The following is a 22,052-nucleotide window of genomic DNA, read 5'->3' as shown; positions in this document are numbered from 1 at the left end:
AGAGTGGTACCTTACTCCTCCTTGGACAAGATGATAGGAGCCTCAAGCATCACAGTGCTACACATGGCCGTTCTCAGGAGACAGAGGGCCTGGAGCACAGTGATCTAAAGGACTCATGACCAGCCAGCTTTCCAGATTATTTTATATAAAGTTCTAATTTTGACTGGGTCTTGTCTACTGATATTATTTCTAGCTTCAACAAGCTTAAGATGGAACCCTGCCAAAGGCAAGGAAACAGTGGGCTCAAATAATGAAAGATTCAGAATGGGCTTACCTCGAGGGAGGGTATAAAAGCCAGCCAGAATGCATAGAAACAGGAGGACCCCAGGACAGGATAGTCTGTCTGCTACTTTTCCTAGAAATATATACCAAAGCCATGCAGAGTAGGCACCAACCTCCTCGTTTTCGTCTTCCCCATCCTCTCGGAGAACCATGTCGAGGACATTCCCTTTGATCTTGAAGTCCCGAGAAGTACTTAGCTTCATGTGCTGCATCAGGTTTACCTGGGACAGACAGGCTTGTAAGCACAGGTACTTGGAGACAGCTTAAGGTACTTTCAGTGTGTACCTGGAGGTATGTATCAGCTCACAGTTCACCCTTGACCTCTAGCTGTGCCGCCTGCCACAGAGCTTGCTAGACTCCTTCCAACAGTAAATGGGAGTGGTAATAAAGAATATTTTTACCTTGGACTTTTTAGACAGCTGGATAAGAAATTTTTCATACTGTTCAATGGCAAAGACAAGGTTAGGGATTGGCTTGGTTTCACGAAGAACTTTGGCCTAAGAGTGAAAGGAGGATAGACGACATCTCAGGTTCAGGTTCAATGGCTTTTGAGGTTTTTCTGTAGTGTCTCTCAAACTTGCTAAGATTAGTCCCTAAGATGAGGATATGAAGTACTGTTTCCCCAAGTCCGGCCTCCTACTCTTCATCCCTGGGCTTCAGATAAGTGCCACCACCCTTCTTTTAATTGAGACCATTTGCCTGGTGTTTCCCTGTAGGACATACATTGTTAACTTATTTGACTGGTTTTCTGGACATTAGCTTTATTTCCTTTAAGAAACAACCTGCTGAGGACCATCTTGTGCCTAGGCCTTTCTGTGTCCTAAAAGGAATTGTTACAGCCATATTCCCTAGGTATAGTCACTTTCCCCCCTTTCCTGCACTCACCAATTCTTAGGTTCTTTATGGGGCACCTTTTACATTCTTGCTGTTTTAATGTCCAACAAGACCCATGGATCTGAATGGCAAAGTAGAAAGCTTACCATGGTGGTGCTAACTGCAGCCTTCTCCTTTTCTGAGCACTTTGGGTTGTTACTGCTTTTATTCTTAAAAAAAAAAAAAAAAAAAAAACAGAAACATTGTCTTATTCTTCAAGATTCCTTTAGGCCTCAAGCTATATCTGGGAAGCACGAAAGTTGTGATGCATTATATATAGTCCTTGGATGTCTGCCTCCTTGGATATGTATGTTCTTGGAAATATCCTATCAGTATAACCATTATTGTATTCAGCTGCTATACAGATAGACAATTAAAATGGACACTGTCAAGATGGTACAGGAACAGGCATTTTACTGCTGAGCCGCTGAGTAAGGCTATACAGAGGGCTACAGCCAGTCTTGGAGGTAATCTTACGCACAATATAGTTACTACACTTGGAAAGTTGTAAAGGGTCACAGGGACTCTTCCCTGACAGGAAGAACTGGTATTGGTGCACACCTTTAAACCCAGCACAGAAGAGGTAGAGGCAGGCGGGTCTCCTTGAGTTGTAGGCCAGTCCATGTGACTGGACTGACCCAGGACAGCCAGAGAGAGCTACATTGTAAAACCCTGTCTGAAACATTAGCAACAAAATACCAACAGGGCAAAAGAAAACCAAAACCTAAGTAAGAAGAGATGGGGAAAACCACCCGAGTTTGAGTTCAACAGGAAACCATCTCAAAAGGGAGGCCTCCTTTTTAGCTTTCCAGCAAAGGAGCAGGGACAAGAAAACTGTTCTAAAAGCAGAGAAACTATACTAGTGAAGCTATACCGCAGATAGGCAGGTTGATCCTCGTGTTCTAAAAGATTTTGGAGGTACTGGTTTGAAGTTAAAATCCTGGAAAATGGGATAGAGGGTAAGGCCCTTGAGTCTCTACAGGATGCTTTATGAAGTCCATGTGGCTATATAAACATACAGAAGTGATATGCTGAGTGTAGTGACACATACTGTTTGTATGGAGAGCCTTGGGGTGCATAGTGAGTTCTAGGCTAGCCAGAGCAACAAAGTGAACCCCTGTCTCAAAGGGTGAGAGTTGCATTGGGAATGACAGCATATAATTCTAGAGCTTGACCTGCACTATACAGAAGACTGCTCAAAAACGAAACTGAAAAGACAGGAGGAATCCAGACCTCAGGAATGGAGGGACATGTACTACAGAATCAGCAGACTGAGAGAATGGGAATGTACAAAGTTTGAAGTGTGAGAGGGCATGTCTGCAAGCATTTAAGAGAGAAGGAGTAGGGGTAATGAGCTGGATGTGACAGTGCACTCCTGTAATCCCCAGATAGAAGCAGATGTAAAGTTAGCCTGGGCCACACCACACATGCAGGCAAACACTTAGATTTGCAATCTCTGAGATCTGGACATTAACATTTCCAACAAGCCCTTGCCCTCCACCCTTGGAAGTGCTGCTGCACCCACACCTCTGGTACCTTAACATCCTCCCTCACCCCCCCCACCCCCCCAGAGTCAGATGCTGTTACACTAAAGAGAGGCCCAATGCATGGACTTGCAGGTACCCAGAAATGAAACTTGTTCAGAAAAGGCTGCCTTGCTCTTCTGTACACCAAATACAAGTACACCAAATGCCTGCTATCTCTAGAAGTGGTTTCACTGTTGTGCTGGGTAGTCTTAGTCAACTTGACACACAAACTAGTTATTTGAAAGGAGGAAACTTCAACTGAGAAATGTCTCCGTAAGACCCAGCTGTGGGGCATTTTCTTTAGTTATTGATGGAGGGCCCAGCCTATTGTGGGTGGTGCTACACCTATGCTGGTAGTTATGGGTTCTATAAGAAAGTAGGCTGAGTAAGCCATGGGAAGCAAGCCAGTGAGCACCTCACCTCCAGGGCCTCTGTGTCAGCTTCTGCCTCCAGGTTCCTGCCCTGTTTGAGTTCCTGTCCTTACTTCTTCCAATGAAGGACTATGATCTGGAGGCGTAAGCCAAATAAACCCTTTCCTCAGCTTGCTTTTTGGTCATGGTGTTTTTTCAGCAATAGAAACCCTGACTGTAAAGCTCTCAAGTCTTGGTTTGTTAAGATGGGCACCTCTGGCTTATGACATGTAGACTTTATATACACCATGTGCCCAAGCAGCTCCGGGAACATGCAACATAGCCCCTTTTCTTATTACTGGTTTTTGTGCAGTCTTTGTGTAGCCCTGGCTGTACTGGAACTCACTCTGTAGACCAGGCTAGCCTTGAACTCACAGATTCACCTGCCTCTGCCTCCTAAGTGCTGAGATTAAAGGTCTATGCCACCACCTCCCAGACTTTTACTTTTTTAGAGATTTTTATTTTAAATATTATCATATTCTTTCTCCCAAAGAAGTCAGAATCAGAAGTGATAGATCTCTCGGAGCTGGAGTTCTGAGACATTGTGAGCCACCTGATGTGGGTGCTGGAACCCTAACTTGGGTCCCACTAACTCATCTCTCCACCCCTCCATTAATCCCTTTCTTCAAGATTATTTGGTACTGTCTCCAAATCACTTACTTGTACATAAGAAATGAAAGAGTAACATACAGGGGTCAGATGAGAGCCTGACAGCTTCACCTGTAGCAAAGGAGAAAGAAATGAGTGTAATTGTAACAATAAACATTCCCCGTCCTTAGGGAAGCTGATCTCAACTCACCAGCTTTTCCACAGTGTTTGGAATTCCTCTGGGGCTCTGGCATACCTGGAGATACTAACAAAAAATTCCTAGGTTTATCCATCAGCCATGGAGTATATCTCAGTGCTCTTACTACAGAGGAAAAGGAACACTCATAGTAAGGCCAAGACACAAAGCTTCCTGTTCCCTCTCCTCCGAGCACACCAGCTTCCCAGACAAGAGGCAACAACAGGTTTGCATCTGACTTGACCAGCTCACTGCTTTAAGGCTCCTTCAGACAGAGTCCTTGTATCTAGGAGACAAATCTATCCTCAAGTGCCATTTATCCTTTTAAGATGCTAGAAAAGAGGACAGGCTCCCAGCTCACCACAGTAGCTTAGCAGCCACAGCAGGCAACTGGAGATGCACATTCCAGAGATGACCACACACTGCCTGTGTTGCCCAAGTACTAGTCTAGATTGCTTACAGCTTTATGTGCATACATTACCTAGTTCCTGTCAGTCTCTGAATTCACTGAGGACCTGAAATGGGTATGTGTAACAAGAGTTTTTCATTCTCCGTTAGAGCCAAGCAAAGCTCACTTACACAATGCCAACAAGTATTTTCCTCCGGCTTGTGGAGAACACTACTAAGTACTGATCAAATGAAAATGACACTGATGATGACAACGTGGCAAGAGCTGCGTTCAGAGTCACTCTGCATCTAGCCTGTGGGGACAGAAGGTGGGTAGGACCTGATTATCTCCCAAGAGACTTACATATTTGACGAATGCTGTTAGGGTGCTGTATATTTTGGACAAGTCCTTTAATAAAGCATCCACACAGCTGCCCGATGGCAGGGCTGTCTGCACTAGCTCATGGAAGAATGTAACCAGTGTTCCCAGTTGCATGACGATGGCTTTCTCAATGACAAGATTGGGTGGAACAGCTTGAGAAGAGGCATCTTCTGAAGAGAAATGAAACTGATGCACGTCAGTCTTATTTTAACAGTGAGAGAATGAAAGCAAACCACCCAGGAAAGCTGGTTCAGCTTTACACAACAGTTCCCACTGTGATTTGGGGGGGGGGGGGGGGGGGGGGGTGTTTGCTGGCCTTACAATCCCCACCTGGAGTCATTTCATCTGACAGAGTTTCTTGGTTCACCGAGCCCTTGATCTTGGTGATTAACCAGTCCACTTCTTCTAGAACTTTCTCAGCCTGACCCAAAACAATTAACTGTGAAAAGAGAAGAATGTGTGGAATGGCCCACATTGCTGGGGCAGTATAAGCATCACTTCCACAGGGCCCTTACAGGCCTGAGGACGGAAGCCACTGTAACAGCTCCTCAGATGGAAATGGATGGAAGGAAGGGCAAGGGCCATTTTCCATCGACTACATTCAAAACTTACACACACAGTGGGGGCTGCCGTTCTCAAATTTACCACAGCAAAGTGGTCTGTCTTTTCAATCTCTACATCCTGGAAAGGAAAGGGAGGTAAGACTTAAGACTGGTAGGCCATTCCCTTGACCCCAATCCTCACATGGGATGCCACATCATACTTGATCTATGTCTCCCAGCTGTCCGTGGATATCCTGGGACAAGTCTCGAAGCAGGGTGACAGGACTTTTATATAAGACATGCAGGCTGAAGAACAGGTTCATCAAACTCTTGCAAAATGAGGCATCCTCTAGGAGTGGGAAGGAACGAAAGTTTGATACACTTAATGTTAGTGGCTTTTGCAGATTGGCCACGCTAGTGACAGTGTAAAGGGAATCCCCACTACAAATTGATGATAGCAATTCTGTATATAAAGCCTTCAGAAAACTCACCCCGGCTGTATTCCTTGCAAATCTTAGATGTCCAGGATAACATCTGCACAAACTAAACAAAAGATTTTCAATCGTTAAAGAAAAAAGTACTGGGTATAGTGGCACTTGGGAGGCAGAAACAGGCAGATCTTTATGAGTAGGAGGCTAGCCTGATCTACATAGTAGGTTCTAAGCCAGACAGAGCCACAAAGTCAGACTCTGTTTTGTTGTTGTTGTTTAAATGTTTTGTCAGAACAAAAGATTCTTAAACCTTTCTAGGCCTAAGCAAATCACCTTCCAAAATCTGGGCCTGGACTTGATTGGTTCTTTAAGAATAGCATAAAAATGAGTCCAAACAGTGAGAAGTATTGGCACTTCTTGCAGCATATGGCCGAATGCCCACTGCCTGTGTCATTAAGGACTACATGTACTGAGATCTGGATCCAAGTTCTCATCTCTGAGCTTCCTCTGCTGCCACCATGGTGGGCTGGAGCTACATATCCTATGTCCTGATACTTCAGATATTTTAAAAGTCCTTGGTTAATAGAGAAGAATGGAAAAAGATCCTGGCCATAATGACATAGTAAAGAACACCCACATTCACACACCCACATGCACACATGCACACACCACACACCACACACCACACACACACAGGTTTTGGGGTAACAGGAACCTCAAACAGGCTTGCAGGCACAAAGGCACTGAGATGCAGTGACAGGTATGGACGACTGAAGATTTAGTTTTGGTTTGTTGGAGGGAAGAAGGTCAGTTATGCGGTCAATAGCTAAAAGGCCAGTCAGTCAGTAACTGATGGTCTTCATGAACTTATGCTAAAGATCTCCAGAACCCCGTGTCAATGACCTAACTAGGACACAGAAGCACTCTTGTGGTGAGAGTGCCGGGTGGGCGGGGCTGGGGCAAGAATCTTTATTTGTATTTGCTTCCACAGGAAACTCTTGGAAGAGCCTGACAAAATTAGGCGTTTCCTTATTTAAGAAAAGCACATGGGGCTGGTGAGATGGCTCAGTGGTTAAGAGCACTGATTTCTCTTCCGGAGGTCATGAGTTCAGATCCCAGCAACCACATGGTGGCTCACAACCATCCATAATAAGATCTGATACCCTCTTACAGGGTGTCTGAAGACAGCTACAGTGTACTTACATTTAATAAACGAACAAACAAACAAACAAATAAAACCTTTGGACCGGAGCGAGAGGGAGAAGGGAAGAAAAAAAAGAAAAAAAGAAAAGAAAAACACATGGAGGAGATGAGGAGGGAAGACTAGTGACTGTAGACATCAGTAATCCTACAAACCCAGGTTTGAAGGAGCTAGGGATGGAGATCAGCTGAGGAGGGCTTATGACTCACATGCTCGGGAGACAGGAGTGTCAGCAACCTAAGGCTGTCTGTCCTGTGATGGGTTCTACTGCTGTAGAAAACATTCTGCCTGAGGAGGAAAGTCCTTTCTCTCCTCTTCCCTTTCCCTTCTTCCCTTCCCCTCCCCTCCCCTCCCCTCCCCTCCCCTCCCCTCCCCTCCCCTCCCCTCCCCTCCCCTCCCCTCCCCTCCCCTCCCCTCCCCTCCCCTTCTCTCTCTCTCTCTCTCTCTCTCTCTCTCTCTCTCTCTCTCTCTCTCTCTCTCTCTCTCTCTCTCCTAAGAGTTCAAGGTCCATCACTGAGGAACTTGAAGGCAGAAATTGAAGCAGAGGCCATGGAGGGCGCTGCTCACTGGCTTGCTCCCCATGGCTTTGCTCAGCTTGCTTTCTTACAGAGCCCAGGACCACCTGCCCGGGGCAGCACCCCTACAGTGGGCTGGGGCTCACACACAGCAATCATTCACCAAGAAAATGCCCCGCAGACCTGCCCAGAGGGAACCTGATGGAGGCATGCTCTCACTTAAGTTCCCTTCTTCCCAGATGACTCTAGTCCCAAGCTAACAAACAACTAAGCGGCAAGGTTACCCTTAGCTACACAGTGAATTCAAAGCCAGACTAGACTACATGACACCCTCTCAAAAGCAAAAACTTAAAGACATACTCTGAAGTTAAATGGGAAGGGCAGTGTGAGCAGCAGATGGAACAGTTTTCAGCTAGCCTTTCCAAAACTCATCTGTTTTCCCCTTCAAACTCTCGAATCACATAATTCTGTTTCTTCCCCAGTTCTCTCTCTGTCTGTCTGTCTCTTTCTCTCTGTCTCTGTCTTGTCTCTCTCCAGCAAAAGTAGCAGTGTGAATGGAGGAAACTGTGAGTGAACCGTAGTTGGGATGGAATGGAAAGGGAACGTCTCCCAGGCTAACCTGGGCTCAGGACATTAGGATCTGCCCTCCAATGCTCAAACACCCTACCACCACGGGTGACAGTCTCTCAGAGAGTAGCAGCTCCTGGAGGCCACATGAGGAGCCTTGCCTTCCTAGGGCTTCAACAGCTATGGAAGGAGTGCTAGCTCCTACAAGTATCCTTCACCATCCTATGGAGATACCACTGTTGGACTGAACAGACCTGGCAGAATAGCCCTTCTCTGGTTCTTTCTATGCATGAGCGCTCATATAGTAATCTAAGAATATGTACACACGCCCCACATATACACACAGAGCCCATCTCTGCGGGTATTTCTACTTTGGGATTGTGCTCACATTTGCTGACTTATCATGTGTTAACTTCTCCTCAAACTTCACTTTTCCCCTACAACATCCAATTGGTCAACTCCAGCTACCTTTACAATTAAAGCTGTCATTTCAGAAATGGCAAAAACATCAAGAACCACATGGAAGAAGGCTGAGAGCAGCAAAGCAAGACTGGTCTGATAGAAACAGCATTTACAGTTGACCAAATGAATAAAACCAGTATGCTCTTGACGTTATGGGGCTGCGTATGCTCTGCCAGAACACTATCTAGGCCAGGCCAGACAGTAGTAGTAGTGAGTAGCCAGCACTCAGGAAGCACAGGCAATCAGATCTCTGTGAAGTTGAGGCCAGACAGGTCAACATAGGAAAAGACACACCCTACAGCTCCTTCAAACGGTTATTTAGATAGATCCTTTTGTTTGAATTTTTGAAAATGCTGGCCTCAAGCTTGTTATATAGCCAACAACAACCCCAAGCTTCTGGCCATCCTTTGGACTACAGGCATGCGCCAACACACCAGATTGATGTATGTGGTGCTGGGATCAAACACAGGGCCTGGTACAGGGTAAGCTGGGGTCCTACCAACTAGCTACATCCCCAGCCCTAGGTGTATGCTTTCATGATGAAGCAATTCTTGCCTTCTGAGGCATGCAGAAGGGGACTGAACAGGCTCTGTTGTTACCTGAGGAGAGGTGGGCTCCAGCAGCTTGGACAAGGTGGAGAGAACCGAGATGAGCAGGAGGGCCTCTTTACTGTTAAAATCTTCCTCTTCGCTGCTAAGCAGATTCAACAAGGATCTCTGTGAAAGGAATGAATGTACACAGATGGGTAGACATGTTTGTATCAGGGAAGAGTCATCTAGCCAGAAAGCCTCATGGCTGGGACAGAACAAATTCAGAGCTATGCTATTTCAAGGAGATAAAATCAGAAAAAAAAACCCAAAAAAACAAAAAAACAAAACCCCAAACCAAAACCAAACAACAACAACAACAAAAACTCCTGGATTGAACAGCAGTTTTCTGTTTCAACAATAAGCTAGAGAATTCTATTAAAAACTAGAGTGGCTTCTCATCTCACTCCCTACAATACACATGAGGAGCAAACTGCAGTTTCTGGTGGGTCTCATCTTGGAGCTGGAGCTTAGTGATCTCAGGGTTAGCCAGTGATCTCAGAGTTTAGCCAGTGATCTCAGGGTTAGCCATGACCTCAGGGTTAGCCAGGCCCCAAACTCAGCTCCCCCGACACCTATGCCCTGACAAGGGAACCAATTTGCTTTGAGTATCCGTCTGGCAGTCTCCCTGACTACAACGGAGCTTCCTACAGAATGTTTTGTCTTTCTGTTCCTGCTATATGGGCTCCAGCAACAAGTCCTGGGACATGTTAGGAATGTTAACCATTATTTGTTAAAGAAATCTTATAAATGGAACACACTAATACTCTCACAATTACTTATGAGAAACTTAATGGCTTCACTTTTCTAGTCCCTGTATTAGACAAGTTATACCCATATGCTCAAAGCCAAAGGGCCTCCCTCCAAGGAGAACTGGCTTCCTCCTTATGTCTCCTTGAGCAATGAATGATCCTGTGGGCCACAGGTTCTGCCTGCTGGATCCTCAGTAGGCTCTTTCCAAACATACCACCATTCACCCTGAAAGCTGCCGGAACTTCCTGTCTGACTCCTCTCTGCGCTTTCCCAGGATCCAAAGAGTTTAACACAGCCACCTCCCAAGGCCTCTCACCTGAAACTGCCTGATCTGGAACGAGGCCCTCTGAGTGACAGTGACACCTGCTTCTTCTTCTTCTTCTGTGCCCATGACATCTGGAAATGGAAACAATCTTATCTTCTTTCAAACTTACTTGGTTTATTTTGTTGTTCCATTTTCTCTTCTTTGAGATAAGGGCAGACTAAATAACCCAACTAGCCTGGAACTTCCTGTGTAGCCCCAACACATACCCACACCCACAACCACACATGTTGGCACTACAGTGTGAACCTAGGTGCCTATGGGTGCTAGGCAAGCACTGCCACCAAGCTGGAGTCTTGGCCCTCTTGTTACTTTAATATTTCTTCCCTTTATTTTTATTTATGTGTATGGGTCTTTAGCCTGCTTGTATGTCTGTGCACATGCATGCGGTACCCATGTAACTGATGTCTGTGCACATGCATGCGGTACCCATGTAACTGATGTCTGTGCACATGCATGCGGTACCCATGTAACTGATGTCTGTGCACATGCATGCAGTACCCATGTAACTGTAGAGGACATCAGATCCCCCTTGGAACTGGAACTGCAAATGGCTGAGCCACCACAAGTGTGCTGGGAATCAAGTCCAGGTCCCCTGGAAAAGCAGCCAGTGCTCTTAATTATTGAGCCATCTCTCAGGCCTGGGCATGTTGTTTTGAATTTAAAAAAAATTTTTTTGGTAGGATCTCACTTTGTAGCCTTCAACACTTTAGAAACTGCTATGAAGACCAGTTTGGCCTCAAATTTGTGGCACTCTTCCTGCTTTTCCCCTTGAATGCCAGGTTTATGTGCATGTACCACCACATCTCAACTAATACTTAAAATTATATCGAGACAAGGTCTCATAGCCCAGGTATTTACTATGTGCCAAGTCTGGTCTTGAACTTGTAATCCTGACTCAGTTTCCCAAGTATGGGAATTACAGGTCTAAGGCACCATATCTGGGGATAGCTAAAATTTTAGAAAGCCATGTGTTTCTAAATTATACTTTCTTTTCTTGAGGCGTGAGCAGAGATTGAGATAGGGTCTCCTTGTTATGTAGTCCTGGCTATCCTAGAACTCACTCTGTAGACCAGGCTGGCCTCACACTCACAGAGATCTGCCTGCCTGACTCCCAAGAGCTGGGCTGAAGGTGTGTGTGCCACCTTATCTGGCTTTGATTGTCGGGTTCTTTTTTTTTTTTTTTTTTTTGAGACAGGGTTTCTCTGTGTAGCCCTGGCTGTCCTGGCACTCACTCTGTAGACCAGGCTGGCCTCGAACTCAGAAATCCGCCTGCCTCTGCCTCCCAAGTGCTGGGATTAAAGGCGAGCGCCACCACCGCCCGGCGAGTGTCGGGTTCTTAATGCTGTGATCTTCCTCCAGTCACTATCTGTGCTTAAATGCAATGCAGTAGGCGCCCCTCTGGAACTCACAAGATGTCCTTCAGCAGCATGAGGGCTCCTCTCAGGGCTCCTCTGCTAGGTGAACAAATACATTCAAGGGCTCTGGCTACAGAGAAACCCAGAGCCAGCCATCTGTGACACTGTGATGCCTACCCAGAGACCGGAAGAACTGCTGAACCTTGGGCTGATAGAACTGCTGCACAGCGCTGAACGTCTTCTGCAAACCCTCCAAGCACAGCAGCGAGATGCTCTTTCCCTTCTCTCTCTTCCCTGACTCTTCCACGGATGTAGGAATTGATGTGTATCTCCACAGCAAGACCCTAGAGTGTGGGAAAGTTGTTTGGTCATCCTCGATAGTCAACTCTCCTCCCTTGATTTACAAGAATTATTGGTCTCATTTCTGTTCCCACGTATGTGCTTTATAACTCACTGTATGTAATTGCACGTATAAGGCTGGAGCTCCACGGTCCAGCACATCTGTCAGATTTATCTCTTGCTGCAAACGTCAGTAGATGGTGTCCCTTTGTTTAATGTTAAGCGGGATCGTTACCTAGGCCTGTCTCTTTATAACTTTTTTTCCCTTTTTACATTTTGTGTGTATGAGTGCTTTGCTAGCTTGCATGTCTGTGGACCATGTGTGTGCACAGATGCCTGCAGAAGACGGTGACAAATCCCCAGGACTGAGTTACAGTCGGTCTTGAGCCACTGTGTGGGTGCTGGGCATAGAACCAGATGGTCTGGAAGAGCTGCCCCAGCCCCAGCCCCAGCCCCAGCCCCAGCCCCAGCCCCAGCCCCAGCCCCAGCCCCAGCCCCAGCCCCAGCCCCAGCCCCAGCCCCAGCCCCAGCCCCAGCCCCAGCCCCAGCCCCAGCCCCAGCCCCAGCCCCAGCCGGGCTTGTCTTAGGCTTGCTGTGCAGCTGAGAATAAGTTTGAACCTCTGACCCCCTGATTGCTGGGATTACAGGCTTGTGCCAACACACCTGGCTTTACATGCTGCTGGACATTAAACCCAGGGCCTCACGCTGCTCTACAAGCTTTCTTAACTGAGCTACATCCTCAGCCCCTACTCTGTTTCTACAGATAAGTAGTTTACAATCTATTGTAGGGACATAACAGTCTGTTCATTCACACCTTTCTTTAAAATTAAAAAAAAACAAAACCATGCAATAGGTGTGCATAGGGAGAATATACTAGTGCACTAGTTGAATGCCAAGAAGGACAGAAAGGGCACTGTGTCCCCTGGAATTGGAGTCAAGAGGCAGTTGCTGGAACCACACCCCAGCCCTGTGCAGGAGCCAGGGCTCATGATGGCTGCCATCTTCCTGGCCCATCTCTTTACTCTTCTTCTTCCTTCATGCAGTTACTATTCTTTATACATTTTCTTCACTCTTGGGTAATTTTTTTTTCTTTTCCTGATCCTTTCCCTTTGACTAGGTGTCTCCCTCCCTTTTGTGTGTGTGCCTTTAAAACAGACAAACCAAAGCCCACTCTTTTATGTATTTATTCCCTTTCTTAGGCTCACCTCATCTTATTTTTGGATTACTGAGAAATCATTTTTATTATTCATGGTTTTTATTATTCACCCCTGCCTTTTCCATGACTCCTTGCTTTCCCCCTGTCTTCTCACCTCTCGTCCGTCCACTTATTTAACTTTCCTTCTCTATTCCCCTCTCCTCTGCCTTTTCCCTCAATCACTTACTATTTTATATTTGCCCTAAATAAATTTTAACTCTGTAGTACATCCTATATTAGTTTCGCCCCTTGCTGGTCTGTGGTGACATGAGTGAGTGGGTGTCAGTGGATTTCAGTGGATTTTTTTCTCTCATACAGTTTGATATTGTTAACATTGTAACCATTTGTTTTCTTCTCTTTGAGTAAACTGGGAACAGCTGCTTAATGTGGATACTGGGATCTGAACTTGGGTTCTCTGCAAGAACAGCATATGCCTTTAGACTGCTGAGCTCCTCCTACACCCCTTTAAAAAGATTTGTTTTAAATATAAATATAAATATAAATATAAATATAAATATAAATATATATATATATATATATATATATATATATATATATATATATATATCTCCTTGGAACACAAACACACACACACACACACACACACATATATGCATTTGGCCTGAATGTATGTATGAGTACCATCTATGCCTGGTGCCTGTGCAGGCCAGGAGGAGTCAGATCCTCCTAGAACTGCGGATGGTTGTGAGCCACCATGTGGATGGGGGTAACTGAATTTAAGTCCTCTGCAAAGGCAGCAAGTGAACCATCTCTCTAGCCCATTCTTTTTTTTTTTTTTTTTTTTTTGAGCTATGACTTCACACAATAGTTTAGGCTACCTTGAAATCCACTATACAGTACAGGCTGGCCTTGGATTCTTGGCAATTGTACTTGAGCCTTCTGAGTGCCAGGATTACAAGTATGAGCCACTACATATAATTCTAAACTTAAAACATTCATTTTGTGTGTGTGTATGTATGTATGTATGTATGTGTATGTATATGACTTGGGTGCATATATCAGAGGTCACACAAGGACTTTGGTTCCAAGGATCAAACTTAGATCATCAGGTTTGGTGACAAGTGACTTTACGCACTGCACCACCTAAACTTTTTAATTGTATAAATTATTAGTGATTATTATTGTTACTGAAGGGACCCTGGCCAGCCTGAGCATGGCAAACATGGCTCTGGCAGGCCTTGCCCTTCTCCCCAATTCCTTCCGCCTTGCTAAAAACTGTTAGATTCCATTCCTAAAACTAGCCACCAAGGTCTATTCTTTTATTTTGCTACTTTTTTCTCCTGAGGCTGACCACCAAGTTCCTGCTATCAAGTATTAAAGTCCAGCAATCAAAGGCCCCCTATGGTTTACTCAATTAACATGTACAATCAAAATTAAACACCTTATCCTAACATAGGGTTTCCCTTTTTACATATATAAATTGTCGTTTTTTTTTTTTTTTTTTTTTAATGGGCTATGTCTGTCTCCTCCCTATCCAGAGGCAGTCCTGTGTCCTTTGGGAAAAATATACCTCCTCCTTCTCCCTGTTCCCTTCCCCTTCTTCCTCATCCTCTATCTCCTGTCTTTATCTCTTGCTCCCTGTCCTTTATCCCTCTGGGACAAATAAATCTCCTTTGTGCTGAGAACTTGATCTTGGGTGTCTTATGCTGATACTGGTCCCTCTTGTTATTATTATTATTGTTTAAATTATTATCCTTTAAAAAAATAACTTGAGAGCTGAAGGGAACCAAATTTGGATGGTCCCCTTGCAGCAGTTCCTCTGAGATTGGAACCTGCCGTTTTGGGGGAAGCTCCTCAATACACAGGATGTTAAAGGGGAGGAGAGACAATCGATGTGAGGATGATGGGGAAACAGCAGGATGAGCTAAGGGAAAGTCAAATACTGCATCAGGCAATCTCCTAAAGCTCAGGAAGTAAATACCCAAAGGAAACCCTTGAACCTAACTAATTCACTAGGCCCCTCCCTCTTCAAGAAGAAACAGGCAGTAAAGACTACTGAGAGGCACTCTCAGACCAGTTGAGTTGCCTAAGAGGCTCACACAAGTCAAGCTGCCTGGAACAGACCAGCTGAGCTACCTGGAAAGGTCACTCTGTCTGAACTGCCTATAGGCTGTGCAATACAATCCAGGTTTCAAGCATTTGTGGACTGTCATCCATGCTGGGGTGGGCTTTGATGATGCAACCGTCTTTGAGTCATTTCTGTTCCTGTAAGTAACTCCAATAAAAATCATTGGTTCACTAAACTGAATTTTGGTGGTCTTCTTATTTTGGTCTGGCATCAGATTCCTATCTGGGATGAAAAGACTTTTGTTTACACCTCCCCAGAAATTGTGTCACACAATAGCAGTGTTAAGTTCTTGACTCCGGAGCCATCTTCCAGGCCCTGTGGTATACTCCGATCAAAGAACTATATGCACATGAAAAGAATGTACTTGGAAGCTGGCACTGAGTGGTCAACAGATGTCAACTCAGTCACGAGGGATGATAACACCGTGCAGGTCTTTACCTTATTATGTCTTTTTGTCTATTTCTTTCAGTTTTATTGCTTTTTAAGAAAGATGCTACTTCCTTTTAAATTATGTGTATGTCTATGTGTGGATACATGAATGTGAGTGTAGACATCTGCTGGGTCCAGAGAAGGCCACTGGATCCCTCTAGATCTGGAGTTAGGGGGGACTGTGAAACACCTGGTAAAGGTGCGAGGAACTGAACCACGGTCCTCCTCAAGAACAGTATACAATCTTAACTGCTGAGTCATTGCCCTAGGCCATTTATTTATTATATTTATTTGCTTTTAATTTGTATTTTTAACCTGCTGTCAGGTGCATGTACATGTAGGCTCAACATGCTTACTTTATGCACAGTTCAGTCATGGTGTAACAATATCCTCTTCCTTCCTGGGAATGAAGAATCCACACAAAACAAACAAGAAGACTCACTGTGAGAAACCACACTTCACTCCCAACACATGCCTAATGGTCCTGTCTGCAGCTTCTCAGAGAACTCACACACACATGCCAGCAACCTGTTTGAAGATGAGGGTGGCTTACCGAGTTATGTCACAGAGGTTCTGAAAGATCTTGTCTGGGTTCTGGCCATCAGGACCACTCACGTGCCCGGTTCGCATTAGCTGCTGCACCTTCTGCAGAGCGACATTCACTGCATAGTGCATAAACTCGCTGCTAGACCGCAGAATGGACAGACTCTCTTCATGACTCTGGATGCTGTCTCTACAAAGAGAGTAAAGAAAAAAATGAAGGAGCTGAGCCTGGTGGTGTGGTCGGTAACCCAGCAATGGGCGGTTGAAACAGAAGGACTGTGTTCAAGGCGGACTGGGCAACGGGACATGCTCCTGCCCAAAGAACAAAGGTCTGGGGATACAGCTCAGTGGCGAGTGCCTGCCTGACACCCTCAGGCTTGTGTTCAATCCCACATACAAGGAGGGAAGATCATCCCCCTACTGCTGCTCGGGTCTGGAATTAGGCTTTTTAGAGACTTCAGAAGAGCAGCTCTCAGCAAGCTTCCAAGGGAAGACTCTAGACAGCATAAGCCCGAGTCATTCAGGGCTGCTCTAACTCATTCTGCTTGCTGTTGCCTCAGTTCCTGCCCTCCCCCATTAGTCCTCACACTTCAGTGAAATCAAAGCACTGGTCTTTTAGAGTGTAGACTGTCCCTTTGTTATTTAGTTCAGTTTTCTCCTTTTTTCCCCTTTAGAGCCTTTGTGTACAAACTATTCCAGATGTTCCTACAACACCACTAAATTAATCCTTTTTGTTCATTGCTCCAAGTCTCCTCATTTGCTTTAATAATTTTGAAGTACAGTCAGACTTGGTGGTACACGCCATTAATCCCAGCACTCAGGAGGCAGAGGCAGGTGAATTTCTGTGAGTTTGAGGCCAGCCTGGTCTACAAAGAGTTGTAGGATAGCCAGGGCTACACTGTCCTAAAGATCAACAACAATTTTGAGGGACACCCTCCCTCTGTAGAATGCCCACCTTGGGTTATGCAACTCTGATGGTTAGGAAATTAAAAGCTCCTAACATATTTCCTATTGTACATTGATACAACAAGAACTGTGGATTCAAACCAGGGGACATGGAAGACAGGGTGCACACTCTCCTTACTGAAGTGCAGGCCTGACGCAGGCAGGGTCTTACCTGAAGAGAGCAGTGAGGAGATCAGACACAAACTTCATGGACAGAAGACTATCGCTGGCCTTACTGGCCATCTTAGCTTTGCCTTTACCAGCTTTTTCACTGAGGATGTCAGAGAACTTCTTGTAACACGTGAAGAGGCTCAGGATCTCCTCAAACTTACTCTTGCTGCATACAGGAAGAGACAGAGGCAAGTGTCAGTGTCAGGCGCTTTGGTTTCAGACAATAAGACGATTGCAATGCGCCCTCAGGTGTTCTGTGCTAGACACAGCACTGAGAGGTACTGGTGGACCCTCATTAGCACAGTACTCCCAGGCCACAGCAATCTCTGAGAGCATTCTCTTTTTTCCTCTTATTCCCAGTCAAGGACCATGGAAGCCCCATTAATGAAATGTTTGCAGTCAGCAGTACATGAACGCAGAATCTGCAAACTGTGGATATATGAAAGCTTGCAGGGACACAAAATTCACAGGCCTGGAGGAAGGTACACAGTTTGGATTTATTAATAAATACCATTAGCTGGGCATGGTAGCATGAGCCTTCAATCCTAGCACTTGGGAAGCAGAGGCAGGCAGATCTCTGTGAGTTTGAGGCCAGCATAGACCCTACCTAATGAGACCTTGCCTTAAAAAGCCAAAAGAAAGAGGAAAGGACATATGATTTTTGTCTTTGGTCCTTTCGTGTCTAACGTAAGGCTGGAACAAACTCTATGAAGTGTCACAGTAACCTTACCTGAAGTTACTTATGGAGAAATTATATTCCATTAGAACTTCACACACTCCCATTATGAGACACACACAGATATTATTCTTGATGCCGACATTAGTGCTCTGAGAGAAATCTGCTGATTTATCCTAAAAGACAAATACAAATTACCATAGTACCAAAGCCTCCATCGGTCCCTACGTCCAAGGACTTGGCGATTACCAGTTCAAAGTCTTCTAGCTCACTCTTGATCATTCTGACAGTAATGGACTCCAACATGTCATCCAGCTCATGGTACAACTCCTCCTCCTCCTCCTCTCCCTCTCCTTGTTGCAGGGGGACTACTCTGCTCTTATACCAGGCCAAGCAATGCTGAATGCAAGACAGCAGATGATCCTATAGAAGAAAATAAACCATGGCAGCCTACCAAGCTGTTATGAAGCTCATGTTATGTGCTGGGCCACACTCAGCAGGTCCATCTGAATTAACAAAGCTGGAGAGGCATGAAACTAAGAGTCATTTCCTGCACCCTTCCCCCTCCCCTGCACTGACCCCATAAGGAGCTCACACTTCAGAATGAAACTCCACATGTGTCTTCCTGGTGTGATATCAACACTGTTAAAGCCCCATTATAAAGTTAAAGGATCTCTAGTTCCCAAGCCCTGAAAGCTATTCTAAAGATAAGGGTGTATGCTGAGGGAATCTTTGGGACACCAACACAGCATCTTAAAAGGACGCTTGGAATATTTCATGGCACTGAAGCTACACTAATGAAGACTCAGCTCTTCCCATTCCTCAACCTGAGTTCTAAGTCACTTGTGGGTGGTTTATTTTTTGCCATCCCTTCCCACCTTTCTGAAGCTAGGTAAGGACAGAGACGGTCATCCCAGTTTCTCCCGAGTTCCTCAGAGTGCACAGAGAAACTCAATTGAAGCCATGCACTCGCTGCAGACTGGGGAAGCAGATCCGTTCACTCCCCCATGCATCTCTACTTCCAATGGTGCATAACCAAGGGACTGTAAGTGACAGATATGACTCTCTTAGGAAGAGGTGGTTGTCAGAATTAGTAAAGTACTAATTGACCAAGAGATCCAAAGTAGGGCTGGAGAGATGGCACAGCAGTGGCACTTACTGCTCCTGTAGAGGATCTGAGCTCCAGTTTCAGCTGGAACCATGCTGCGGTTCACAGCTCCAGTTCCCAGGGATCTAATGCCTCTAGGCACCAGGCACATGTATAACACACACATATCCACGCAGGCAAATACTCATACACATAAAATACAATAAATCAATCTATGATGGGTCACAAATAACTGACATGGAAAAGGAAAAACTAGAAAGAACTGGAAAAACTTTACGGAGAACGGACCAGCTGTAGATCAACCTTACCGCTGACAAGCAGGCGGTGGCTGCAGGGGCCGACAAGTCTTACCAGCGGCTCTTGTAGAAAGATCTGACTTCCTTGGGTCAGAACACAAGCTCCTAGTTTCAGAGGAGGTAGCAGATCGGGCTCTGGCTCATAGAACTGTTTTAACTGTGTATGGACAGAAAAATCATGACTCATGAATCCTTGAGTTTTTAACCGTTGAAGCTAACGGCACCTTAGCCTTCCTAAGACACGTTTCCCAACCGCCCGAAGAATCATGTAACAAATTATTGTTTGGCCTGCCTGCATCCAGTCATAGCACTGATCAAGGTAACTTTCTTACTTTACTTTTGCTCCATTCATATCAGCCCCTACGCCTGCAAAGGCAGTCAGCATTCTCGGGAAGTAAGATGAAGAATACTGGCTGCAGGTCGTACTGGTCTCAGTGGGTTACAACAAGAAAAAAGGAGAAGACATGAAGGTGGGCAGGGAATGTGTTGTGGGGTGCTGGGGGAGCAGGGGGTACATGAGGATGTGATCAAGATATACTATATACACGTATGAAGCTGTCAACGAATAAAAGATTCTTAAAAAGAGTCTAGACTTCTGAGTCAGACTGCCTGAGTCTAAAACAGTACTATCACTTACTACTGATTCTGACAGTTCTCCAAATCTTGGGTCCTCTCTTGAAAAATGAGTCTACTGGTAAATTAAAGCTATCTGAGGATTAACTATCGCAACATGCATAAAAAAGAACTTCAAACATGACTTGGCACACAACAGAGCCAAGCTGGGAATTATTTACCTCTGTCCTCTTCACTTCTAGAGTCTGAAGAACTTAGAAAGCACTGTCCTATGCCTTCAAACATGGCTTTTAATTCTTGTTAAAAGTGTGAAGATGAGTGAAAGATATAATTTAGCTATTGGAGTGCAAATTCTACAGAGGATCATGCCAAGATCCAGTGAAAAGTATTCCAGGTAGCAAAGACCTTCCAATAATTTCTAAATATCTAAGAACTTAGTTTCAAACAGATTCTTTTCAGAATCACCACAAAGCAATGGAGGATGAGGCTGCATCAGTTCACATCTCTTTGCAGGAAAATGATAGACTGGGGGCCTAGCTTAGCCCTCCTAGTGGAGAATAAGCGTTATATAGCTGGTTTGAAACAAAGATTCTGATAATGCTTAATGAATGAATACTGATATTTATTTATATCAGATGTCTCCATCTGAATTCATCTCATCTTGATGGCCCTTTGAAGTATTTCATTAATTTAAAGTATTTTTTGAGTTGGGTCTGGTGGCACATACCTTTAATTCCAGCAATTGGGAGGCAGAGACACAAGGATGTCTCTGAGTTCAAGGCCAGCCTGGTTTACATACTGAGTCCCAGGATACCCAGGGATATGTAGAGATCCTACCTCAAAAGAACCAACCAAACAAAATTTTTTCTTTAAAACTGAAAACAGCAAACCTGAAGTGGTGGTGTGTGCCTGCAACCTCAGCGCTTGGGAGGCAGAGTTAAAAATTAGCAATTCCAGACAGCTTCTACTATAAAATGCATCTGAGTTGCAGCCTGGCTATATGAGACCATCTCTCAAAAGACCATAAATATATAAAATAAAACTGAAATGGTTCTATAAAGTGTCCTTCTGACGTAAGGAGCAGACTGAGAGTTCAAGAAAGAGTTAGTGTTAGAAGTACGATACCTGGGAAGTGACAATTCTCACAAAACAACCCAAAGAGCATGACAGTCCCACAGCATCTTAATACCTCATCTGATTTCCCTACATGATCCATAAAAATGTATTTTACCTGCGAGAAGAGAGTCTGCATGATTGAACTAGCCAACTGAGAGTTCCGTCGAAGGACATCGTAGAAGCCCTAGGAGAGAGCAGAGACAAGCTCGTTCTTTCTTACCTGGTCTCAGTTCTTATTAAATTTCTTGGGGGTGGGGTGAGGTGTGGGGGCAGGAATGAAGGCTGGAGGCTGTGCCATGTATGTAGAGGCCTTAAGAGGGCACTGGATTCCCTGGAGCTGAAATAACAGGCAGTTCTAAGCCACCTGAAACAGGGCTGGGAAGCTCAGGTCCTCTGGAGGAGCTAAGAGCTCTTTAATTGCTGAGCCAACTCTCCAGCCCCTTACATTTTCTTACTTTCCACACACACACATTAAAAACAGCATTCTGAATTTCTGTTTAGGGTTGTGCTCCATCTGCAGATTTGAGGCTTAAATATCACCAATATTGATCAACCTGAAAGCATGTCATATCTTTTATTTATTATTTAGCATCTCATAATATTTGGAGGTTTAAGTGTTTCCTTTCAATTTGCTTTAAATACTTTATTTCAATTTCTGGCTATTCAATGCTAGGATGTATAATTATAATAAACCTTCACACTGTTAATCTCATCACAGTTCACATTGATATTTATCTTACTAAACACTTTGAATAGATTAATACTATGCAAATGGACACAACTTTAGTTTTCCCTTTTAAATCTGTGTGCCTTTAATTCTTTTTCCTGCCCTATTGTATGGGACAGCATCTCAATTATGAGGATGAATGAAGCACGCAGAACAAACACCTTCACTCCTCATCACAAGAGAGAACATTCCTCCTGTCACCATCTTAAGCTTCATAGTTGCCTTTTCTAAACGTGAGGGAGTCCCTTCTTGAATCTAGTTTGCTGAGAGTTTCTAAAAAAATTTAACATAAAGGAATGCTGAGCAAGAATATGTCTGTGTATGCATGTGAACACATGTGTGTGTTTGTGCCAAAGCCAATGTAGCCAAGGCTGCCTTGAACTTTTTAACCCGTCTACATCGGTCTCCCAGGGCTGGGGTTGTAGATGCCGTTGTTATGCCTAGCTCCCTCCAGTCAACAGCC

The 22,052-nt window shown here is 44.8% G+C and overlaps 1 protein-coding gene across 5 annotated transcripts in view; it reads right to left on the bottom strand.

Moving 5' to 3' along the window:
• The window catches only part of Fanci (FA complementation group I), a 59,373-nt gene that overhangs the window by 800 nt on the left and 36,521 nt on the right, over positions 1 to 22,052 (bottom strand). For 2 of the 5 annotated variants that reach the window (XM_034502512.2, XM_076936248.1), the window contains 19 exons: positions 20,978 to 21,046; positions 19,229 to 19,330; positions 18,019 to 18,192; positions 17,824 to 17,945; positions 17,095 to 17,259; positions 15,988 to 16,167; positions 11,560 to 11,726; positions 10,019 to 10,098; positions 8,962 to 9,078; positions 5,678 to 5,729; positions 5,408 to 5,535; positions 5,257 to 5,325; positions 4,975 to 5,083; positions 4,627 to 4,814; positions 3,891 to 3,944; positions 3,752 to 3,811; positions 1,263 to 1,325; positions 684 to 779; positions 396 to 503 (listed from right to left, as the gene is read on the bottom strand). In XM_034502512.2, the coding sequence (XP_034358403.1) occupies positions 396 to 503; positions 684 to 779; positions 1,263 to 1,325; positions 3,752 to 3,811; positions 3,891 to 3,944; positions 4,627 to 4,814; positions 4,975 to 5,083; positions 5,257 to 5,325; positions 5,408 to 5,535; positions 5,678 to 5,729; positions 8,962 to 9,078; positions 10,019 to 10,098; positions 11,560 to 11,726; positions 15,988 to 16,167; positions 17,095 to 17,259; positions 17,824 to 17,945; positions 18,019 to 18,192; positions 19,229 to 19,330; positions 20,978 to 21,046 (2,103 nt within the window). Of the gene's footprint in view, positions 1 to 395; positions 504 to 683; positions 780 to 1,262; positions 1,326 to 3,751; positions 3,812 to 3,890; positions 3,945 to 4,454; positions 4,815 to 4,974; positions 5,084 to 5,256; positions 5,326 to 5,407; positions 5,536 to 5,677; positions 5,730 to 8,961; positions 9,079 to 10,018; positions 10,099 to 11,559; positions 11,727 to 15,987; positions 16,168 to 17,094; positions 17,260 to 17,823; positions 17,946 to 18,018; positions 18,193 to 19,228; positions 19,331 to 20,977; positions 21,047 to 22,052 lie in introns of those variants that run through there. The other 3 variants (XM_076936239.1, XM_076936258.1, XR_013111180.1) reach the window with 2 other exon arrangements.

The sequence above is a fragment of the Arvicanthis niloticus genome, chromosome 1 (genome assembly GCF_011762505.2).
Source record: "Arvicanthis niloticus isolate mArvNil1 chromosome 1, mArvNil1.pat.X, whole genome shotgun sequence".
Taxonomy (NCBI): Eukaryota; Metazoa; Chordata; class Mammalia; order Rodentia; family Muridae; genus Arvicanthis; species Arvicanthis niloticus.
This window is presented reverse-complemented; position numbering and strand designations above follow the sequence as displayed.